This window comes from Egretta garzetta, unplaced genomic scaffold, assembly GCF_000687185.1.
Source record: "Egretta garzetta isolate BGI_Z169 unplaced genomic scaffold, ASM68718v1 scaffold220, whole genome shotgun sequence".
Taxonomy (NCBI): domain Eukaryota; kingdom Metazoa; phylum Chordata; class Aves; order Pelecaniformes; family Ardeidae; genus Egretta; species Egretta garzetta.
In genome coordinates, this window is record NW_009258414.1 from 2,212,032 (window position 1) to 2,221,742 (window position 9,711).

General features: G+C 60.0%; 1 protein-coding gene across 1 annotated transcript in view; it reads left to right on the forward strand.

Moving 5' to 3' along the window:
- Positions 1-1,428: 1,428 nt before the first annotated feature.
- The window catches only part of XKRX (XK related X-linked), a 14,367-nt gene continuing 6,084 nt past the window's right edge, over positions 1,429-9,711 (forward strand). Inside the window, exon 1 of the mRNA XM_035898554.1 lies at positions 1,429-1,435. Within this exon, the coding sequence (XP_035754447.1) occupies positions 1,429-1,435 (7 nt within the window). The remainder of the gene's footprint in view (positions 1,436-9,711) is intronic.

Sequence of the window (9,711 nt, forward strand, 5' to 3'; positions counted from 1 at the left end):
ACAAGCCCCCCACGCCCCCCCCCCCCAGCCCAGCGGCTGTATCTCAAGGGTCTTGGTCCTTCAAGTTGGCTGCTTGGTTGCAAAAGACTGCAAGGCTGTTGCTTCCAGCCAACGCCAGCACCGGGGCCGTGTTGCTCCTCACCTCTCTCTATGTCCATGATGACGGAGGTTTTCCCCGCGTTGTCCAGCCCCACGACGAGGAGGGTCACCTTTCTGGGGAGTGACAACAGCGGGTGAGCATCCCAGAGAAAGGTTGGGCTCCCTGGGGAGCGGTGATCACTGCTGGCCCCAGGGCTCCCAGGCAAGGGACCCTGCGCACTGTGGCCGTGTTTTGGCCAGGAGAGGGGCAGGACGGTGACACAGGCCCTGGCCGAGCGGGGGGCGAGGGCAGGGACAGTCCCTGGGAGAGGGCGAGGGCAGGCACAGGCACCTGGAGCCACCCCGGCACTGTGGGTCAGCCACGCTGCGGAGCCTTCAATGCACTTCCTATGGCAATGATTTCTTTCCAGATCACATAGGATTAAGCAATGACATGCACAGGCCAAAACAATTGTTCCTTATATGCAAAGAGTTAATGATTGCTCTCGGGATCCTTCCGCATCAGAGGGTCACGGGTATATGTGGCTGGGGAGAGGGAGCAAGGACATTTTACGAGCTTCTGCCTGGACTCAGGAGGTTTTTCCTGTTGCTAAACAGCCCTGTTTGGTCTCCAGCGATGTGCTCCACTGGAGCCACGTGCAGAACGTTTTCCCTGCGGTTGACAAGCCCCAGTAGTCATTCGCAGTGTCCATTTCTTCCTTAAACATAGAGACCAGGCTGCGTGGGCGGCGCGGCTCCACCTCCAGCATTACGGCAACGTGTCCTCGTTGGCGGGAGAGGGCCAGAACCCCCCTCACCGCCTGCCGTGCTGGTGCAGTGCTGTCCCCAGGGAATTAACCCGGGTCTCCTGAGGCGTGTAAACACGGCAGGTGTTTCACTTCGTCCTCCCCAGCTTTCTTGGGGAGCTGCTGACTTTGCACGGGGGGGAATCCTGCTGGGCTCATTCCCCGCATGCTCACCCCTGCCTGCCCTGCTCCCCCCCCCTCCCAGCTCCTGCCTGTTGGAGGGGCAAGCGAGGATGAGGGCGTGCTTCGCTCCGCGCTTTGGGGATGGTTCCTGACACGGGCAGCGCTCTCGTGGTGTTACCGCACCAGTGCTCTCACCGATAAACCCGTGGGTAAATGTTGTGCCCCCCGGGGAGCCCCAAGGAGCAGGCACGGGGACCTACCTGACAGGCTCCTGTATGGCCTTCAGCCATGACCAGCAGTGGGAGAAGAGGTGGAACATGCTCGGCAGCCCCACGCGGAGGGATGGCCTCTCTTCAGCACCTACGAAGCGAGCAGCCTGGCTTGCCTCTGTGCTTCATCCTCCTGCCCATGCCTGCTCCCCATGGCGGGTGGGGAGCATCTCATCCCAGGGTACCCCATCCCACAGCCCAGCACTGCTGCCTCCAGCCTGATGCATCCAAGCCAAGCCAGGGGACAAAAACCAGCCCCTCTGTGGGCATGGACCCCCCCCCAGCCAAACCCTGCCCCGCCAGCCCCTTCTTGCATTGCAGGAGCGCCAGTCAGGCTCTTACCCACTCGTCCCCGCTGCGCGTCCCCTGCTCACATCCCCTTTGTGTAGCGGCTGCTTAAATCTAATCTGGATTTAAATTACTTACTCCTGGCAACCTCCTTAATCCTGGTGGGTCGGCCCAGGCCGGTGGCCGCTGGGACATGGAGTGTGGTGGGGCTGCCCGCCACGCTGGGCAGCATGGCACGGCACTGCATTACCCACCCACCTGCGCCCACGTGGCGATGGGCAGCCTCATGCCTCCGTCACTGGCTTAAATGGGTTGTGGTGGGGACATCGCCTGACAGCCCACGTGGGGCTTGCCACTGAATTAGTGTCTCCTCTAACGAATGGTGTCCCGGGCTCCTCGCTGCCTAATCCCTGTGTGGATGTTTCTCTGCAGCCCCTGCAAGGAGCAGCCCCTGCACGGTGTGCACGGCTCTGCTGTCTGCCCAGGGGTCCCCTCTGTGCCGGGCTGGGGTACGTCATCCCTCACTGCCCGTGTTTCATGCCCTAACGAAGCACCCCTTGAGCAGCAACAGGTCCCGTGCCGCTCAGAATAGCAATACCAACCAGCCCAAGCGGGTGCCTGGCCAGGAGCAGGGAGGTGGTGGGGGCCTTTGGACAGCAGGGCAGGGAGCGGACCCAGAAAAAACCCCAACTCCTTGATCTGCAACCCCGAAGCTCTTATCTTGCTCCTCAGGTTTCCTGCTGCTTCTGCCAGCCAGGGCTGTCCTCCCTGGCACGCTGGGGGGGGGGAAGGGGGTCCAGGGGGATGAGGACACAGGACCCACCAAAAGCCACACTGAGGAGCAAACAGGGATACTGCTGGCTCACGTCGGTCCATGCTAAACCACCCAGCACCAACAGCACTCGACCAGCCGAGCCCCAGACATGAGTCAAGGATGTTGAGATGCTGCCAGGCCATCCCACATCTCTGGGATGGCCCTGGGGGTGCAAACCTGGGCTGGGCACGGCCCCCTGCTCCAGCCCTGCATGCTGCTGGGGAGCTCAGCACCCACCCCTGGGCAAGGGAGCTGTGCCAGAGCCGTGCCACGGGCAGGGAGCCATGCGTGGTTAATGATTGATGGAGGAAGTTTCCATACCCATATCACAGCCACATGCAACAACAGTGTTTGGGGTGACTGTTCACCCTCACACCTCCAATGGCGGGGCAGTGGCTGCTCCCCAGCTGCCTCAGCCTGGCCCAGGGACAGAGCCCTGTTCCCAGCCTGATGGCCTTTCCCGGTTGCTCCCATGCCAGCAGCCTGCCGGGACCAGTGGCAGTGCTGGGTTTGCAGGCAGCGTGGGGCTGGGAAGCTTTTTGCAGAATAAGCTGTACCAGGGCCGAAATGACGTGCTGGAAGCATCAGTGCCTGCCTCTGTGCCTCAGGGTGGCACAGCCAGGGGATGGCTGGGCAGGGGACAGGAAGAGGTACGGCCATGGGTGCTGTAAACACAGGGAAGTGCCATGGGGCAGGCAGCCCTGGGGACAGCAGCATGGCATCCCCGAGGGGCAGCAAGAGCCGGTCTCCCTCTGGCACCAACGGACTTCCAGAGGTCTCTGAGCACTTGGGGCTCTGCTGCTTTTAACACAAGTGTCCAAAATCCTTCGCCAAACCGGCACTGGGGACAGGGAAGCCACCCAGGAGCCTGAGTCAGCTCCAGGTCGCCCCTCCTGATGTGAACGCAGCAGGCTCAATGGCTGGGAAAACCTCAAAATGCACCCCAAATCTGGTGAAACCCACACCCGACTTGGGAGAGGTGACATGAGGGCCGAAGCCAGATGGATGGGCACCGTGCCGGGCCTGGGCTCGGGTTACCGCCCGGCTGCTGGCCCCTTGCCGGGGTGCAGCCAGACCCTCTCTGCCAGCGCTGTGGGGACCCCCGGGCAGTGCCAGCGGGACCCGCAGCAGCCATCTGGGTTTCCTTGGTGACTGTTGCCAGGTGAGAAACTCTAAGACAGAATTTATTATCTTGGTGGATAACTGGAGATGTTCGTTGCTAGAGCCGTTACCGGACTGTGCCCCGGCACCGTGCTGGGCTGGACCCTCTAGTGCCGCCGGTGCCAGGGGGAGCCCCCGAGGGAGGGCTGTGCCCGGGGCGCCGGGGCTGCTGGACCTCTGGCATCGCTTCCCAGAAGGCGGCACGTGTTTTGGGGCTATTTCTGCCTGCTGGAGTGTCGTAGGCGAGGGAAGGAGGCGAAATCACGGGGACCGCGGAGAAGCGCAGATGGACGCGGGCTGGCGGGCTGCCCTGCCTTGGCTTCCCTAGACCTTGTGAGTACGTGCCCGAGCCGCTATGGGGCACACCGGGGCCCCCTGCCCGGGACCCCTGGGGTGAGGAGCAGAGTTCGGGGCAGGGGGGATGGCAGTGGCAGGGCTGGGGGAGCTTGCACATGGGGAACGACAGCTTGCAAAGGAAAGCAGTGGGCAGCGCAGAGCTATAGGGGCTGCCTATAGGATTTGCTGGGAGCCTTGAGCCCGGGTGGCACCAAAAGCGAGGTGATGACAAAGACCAAAAAAGTCCCAGTGGAAATATTGACAAGCAAGCTGTCCTGCTTTGCTTGAGACCTCATCGTCCCTACCCAAAAAAAGCATCTGCAGCGGGGCAAGGACATGCACGGGCTTTGGGGAGGGACTCGTCTTTCTATTTAACGCGTCAGACGACGGCATCGGCACGGTAGATATGCAAATAACCGCATCGTCCCTTTAAATCCCAGCCCAGCTCTGGTGGCTAACGATAACCCCGGATCATAGGAGCTCCTAAATCCCAAGAGCTAATTACAGGCAAACACCCTGCGGTCAGGCTGGAAATGCAAGATAATTACAGCCTGTGCTGTGGAGACCTGTTGGTGATGAACTGGGGCACTGGGAATGTTTGCTGGCTGGCTGGTGTGGTGGCAGGGAGGGCGGCCGGTTTGCACCGTGGCCTCCGCGCCGAATGGCGCGGAGGCCACGGTGCAAACCGGCCGCACTCCCTGCCACCACACCAGCCAGCCAGCAAACATTCCCAGTGCCCCAGTTCATCACCAACAGGTCTCCACAGCACAGGCTGTAATTATCTTGCATTTCCAGCCTGACCGCAGGGTGTTTGCCTGTAATTAGCTCTTGGGATTTAGGAGCTCCTATGATCCGGGGTTATCGTTAGCCACCAGAGCTGGGCTGGGATTTAAAGGGACGATGCGGTTATTTGCATATCTACCGTGCCGATGCCGTCGTCTGACGCGTTAAATAGATATTTTGGGCAAGGCAGGTTGTTTTTCTGGCGTGCTCTTTGCTCCCCCGCCCGCCAGTACCACCACCCCGCGGCGGACACAGAAGCAGGGGAGGAAGCGTGCGGGGAAGCTGGTTGCTTTCCACCCAATTTCTGGCTGGGTGCATCCCAATCAGAGCACACACAAATTCATGGGAGAAGGCTTGGATTTCGGCGCAAGGTCCCGTGCCAGGGTTTGCTCTGCTCCCTGCTGCACGGGGAAGCTGCCAGCTCACTCCTGCGCCGTGCATGCAGCTCGGTGATGCCCCTGCGATGGCTACAAGCCCTCCCCGGGGTTCCCACAGGGGTTTTGCTGAGAGCATTACACTCCTCCTGCTGCCTTCCTGCAGCAAAGCACGGGGGGGAAAGGAGGGTGTAAACCATCCCTCCTGCCTGCCAGGATGCCTGGGCATGCGCAGTCTGGCTGGGTTAGCACGCTGCCAGGGCTGTATGCTCTTACAGCAGGTGGGACCGGGGCAATCAGTTAATTAAAAGTAATTTTAACCCTTCCTGCCTGCTTTAGCGTTACAGCATCACCTGCTGCCTGAGCTGGGGCTGTAGCCAAAATGAGGCTTGATTTCAAAATGTATAATTACCACGAAGACCTATAAATGCACACAAAGAAGGTAACTCCGATTTTCTTGTTAAAGAATTTAAGCCGTGAGGCAGCAGTAGCATGGCCCGTGCCGGAGGAGCACCCCGGCGCTGGCAGCACCGACCCCAGCGGTGGGCTCAGCACAGCCTCCAGCCTGCCGTGAGATTTAGAGGGATGAGGTCCTCAGGGCAGACACGGGTTTTTCTCCCAGCAGCATAAGGGAGTGAAGTTGGATGAGGAAACAGTAAAAGCAGGCGCATGATGAAGCAAACGGAAAAAAATATTTCCCCAACCAGAAACTATTCCACAGGCTGCTGGGGCAGGAAAGAATACAGCTGAGTTACTGAGAAAGCAATGCAAAATCCAAACAGTTTAGGCTGTGAAAACCAGTCATTTGCAAAGCTATTTCCAAACTAAGTAAAAAGTTGCCGGCTCACAGCTTCCTGGGAGCCCCCCAGCTGCCAGCCCTGCGGTGGGGGCAGCGTGGCTCCCTGCGTCCCCTGCTCATTGCATGTCGAGCTGCGGAACACTTTGTGATTTCCACTTCATCCAGCACACGGGGGTCTTTTGGGCATCAACACATCCCCTACATCACTCTGTGTGGCACCAAGCTGAATATTTAATCCTCAGCACAGAGCGGAGAGGTTTCCGATCTGAAAGGGCAGCGGGGGGGGAGCACAGCCCTCGCCTCCCCCTGAGCAGCTGCCTCCACCTCTGTGTGCAGGGCTATATTTGGGGAGCTGGCAGCGTGGGCTTGGCACGTCCCAGCGAGTGCTCTGGGAGTGATGTCTGCTCCGAATCCTGGTGCAGGGGGGTGCGGAGAGGAGAGGAGAGGAGAGGAGAGGAGAGGAGAGGAGAAGAGAGGGAAAAAAGAGGAAAAGAAAAGAAGCAGTATGGCAAGTCAAGGTTTCTTTATATTACCCCAGGGTAGGAGAGGAGTGGAGAGGAGAGGAGAAGAGAGGAGAGGAGAGGAGAGGAGAGAGCTTGGAGGAGCGTGCCAGCAGCTCTCCCCACCTGGGCTCTTTAAGGGCTCTGGCAAGGAGCTCCCTGCCATTTCCAAACAGCTTTTCTCTTCTCCTTTTACAGGAGCCCAGCCGCCAGGCAGGCATGTGTAAAGCAGACATGGCTATTTTCAGCCTGAGAGCCGGTGAGGGAGCCTGCTCCCACCCCACGTACAGCCCGGGCTCTCACACACAAATGCCCTTGCACGTCCGCAGGCGTGCAAGGGGCTGGAAATACCGCACAGCAAATCCCACGTTTCCCACAGTGGGCAGCCACCACTGCCATGGCCCTGTATTCAAAGTACATTGTGTGAACACTGGGATTAAAAAAATAATGAAGGCTGGGATTAAGAAAATAATGAAGCTGGGATGCTCTCCAGCACAGGGCAGACAGACATTTGTGGGAACAGGAGAACTGACATCTGCATGTGGTGGCAGGGCTGGGGCAGTGCCTTGGGCATCCCTGGCTGGGGGGAGACTCCTGAATGCTGGTGCCCACAGCAGGGCACGGGGCAGGGGCTCTGGAGGCACCGTGCCACCCTTGTGCAGGGAAAACAGTGCTTTCTCCTTCCCTCTGCCTTTCGCTCCTAGTCCAGCTCCTGACAGTGAGGTCTGCATAACACATGAGCTTCTAGGTGCTGCTGTTAGGTAAATAACCTGCCACCCGTCTAAAAACCTTCACTTTGATGTGTGGCCCTAGAGAGACCAGCGCAGCCCCGCTCTGTTTGGCACCTTGGGTTGTACCCTGCTGGGCCCTTCCATGGCAGCTTCGCATCGCCTTGGAGGTTCTCCACCCCTCCGGGCTGCAGCTCCGCAGCCCAAGGGAGGGCTCAGAGCCAGGGCTGGCCAGCAGCTGCCCTCTCTGCTGGCCCAGGATCCAGCCGCTGTACACGGGAACACCTGGGTGGGATGTCCCCAACGCCTGGGCTGTCCCTCCTGGCTTGCCACAGCCCCAGGTTGGCCGGTGGCTCTGTGAGGGCCATGTCATGGGGTGTCTGGGCAGCCTGAGCTGTGCTGGGTTTGCAGGCGGAGGCACAGGCGTTGGGCCAGCAAGCACAGGGAGCGGCGGAGGCAGCCAGGGCAGGCTCGCTCGCTGATGCTATCGGTGGCACAGATCGCTTTTACAATCTGGTGTTTGCAGCACTGAGCTGCGGACAGGTAGGGTTAGGCTTGAGGGGTGACTCACAGCATGAACCAGAAAACTGCCCCTTGCCTCTCCATGCTTGGTCAGAAAATGGGATAATAACTAGTGTGGGAAGTGCTGTGAGGCTTCATCCCTCCATTCCCCTGACAGCCGCTGGGGCTTCTGGATGCAGGACTGGAATTCTTGACTGCTTAAACAATTGCTCTTAAGTATTTCGTCATGAAGTAGGGGAAGATGAAATTAAAAATATGATGAGTCGGAGCCCAGGCATTGCTCAGCCGCGGGCTTGGTGACCTGCCAGACTCCTGGGGGATGCTTTTAATTTGGATAAATGCAAGTTGCATAAATGGTATAAATTGCACATTGCTCTTGCTGCTAATACAGAGGTGTGGGCGCAGTTGGCAGTGCCGCCGTCGCCGGCTGAGCGCCCGGCCAGGCTGCGTGCCGGGGCCGGTGCAGCCATTGCCCGTGCACAGCTCCCACCCCGGGTGTCTGCAGGAGCCCCCCGGCTGCCGTGCAGGCTCCTTCTCTGGGATGCCGTTCCCTTCGCCCTTTGCCCTGCTGGGTTTTTTTTTGGAGAGGCTGTTTTCCAAAAACAGCTTGAAAATATGTAGCTATCATACCAGAGCTGAGAGGCCACACGTAGGTCTCCCGTCCCTGCCGGTCAGGCCAGTCCCTATGAGCTCATGGTGTTTGTGGTTTCCCAAAGCAGCTGTTCAGCGTTGGAAGGAAAAGCGCTGAGCAGCTGCAGAGACTGGGATTGCTTCTGTGCAGGAGCTGCCGTCGGGGGAGAAGTGGTGTCCAAGGTCTCAGGCGGTTTTATTCCCAGCTCTGCTGCTGATAAGCCCGATAGCCCTGGTAACACTTCCAGACCGGTAAAGTGGGGGAAAGTGGGAGTTTGGGGGGGTTTCTTGCTTTTGGCTTGCATGGGGCCAGGCAAGCGATAGACACAGAGTCCCTGCCGTTAGCATGGGCACCTCCTTGCAAGCTGACCTGACTGCCAAGGGATGAACACCAAGTGCCTTTTAAAAGTTACCTAAGATGTCCCTGTCTGCCTAAACCAGGGAAAATTGGCCGACCTCAAACACTCCTTACCTCATCCCATCTCTCCCAGCCAGCCGGCGTGTGCCCAGGCTGGGCTGAGTAACCTGGCAGGCAGCGCATGCATCACCGCGCCGGCAGCCGCCTGTGTCACACCGCCGCTCGTGGGGGAAAGGCAGGGCTGGCGCTGGGGGCCACCGTGTGTGCTGGGCTGAGGTGTGGAGCTGAGCTGCCCCCCCCTTGGGCCCGACCACAAGTGGAGACAGACAGGAGGGGACGTGGGGCTGAGCAGCGGGCTCAGTGATGTGAGGTGTGGCTCCGTCAGTGAGTCCATATATCCCATCACCTTGAAGGTGGGTCCTTGGAGGCGATGGGAGAAGCACCCTGTTGCTCAGCTGTAGGCCAAGGTGGCCTTCGCTACCTCCTACCCAGGTGCAGGAGCATCCAGGATGCAGGAGCCACATCTCCACCATAACATCCTACCCAAAACTTGAGGCCAGCCCTGCACGTACACACCCACTGGTCCTGCTGGGGTGCCCCTGCTGCAGCTTGGCTTGCGAGATACCAAAATGCTCCCTGCCTTGGCAACACCCTGCCTCCCACATGCTGCCCCACAAAGCACAGGCCACGGGCTGGTGGGTGCCCTGGCCCAGCCCCACGCACCCTTCCCTGGGGCTGGAGCTGGGGCGGTAGCGGGTGCCGGCAGCGCTCTGGTAGATGGCTGGTAAAAGCCACGGGCCTGGCTGCTGGCAGGGCTGGCACCCATGCTGGTATCCCCTCCTGCCCCACAGCGGGACCCCACTGTCCCCGGGGCTGCCCGATACCTCTCCCCGGGGGGGAACCCCATGTTTGCTGCACCTTGGGGTGCTTGTAGCTGCCAGGGCCCAGCTGGGTCAGGACTTGGCAGAGGGGACCTGGGGAGGACCCCAGAGGCTTGGGGGCATGGGGGGTGTAGCATGGGGGCTAGCAGGGCTATGGTGGGGGGAGTGGGGGATCCCAGCAGGGTCCTGGGCTGGCAGGGGGGGTGGGTCCTGGCCATGTTGGGGGGTCCCGAGGCATGTGGTCCCGGCAGAGGCGGGGGA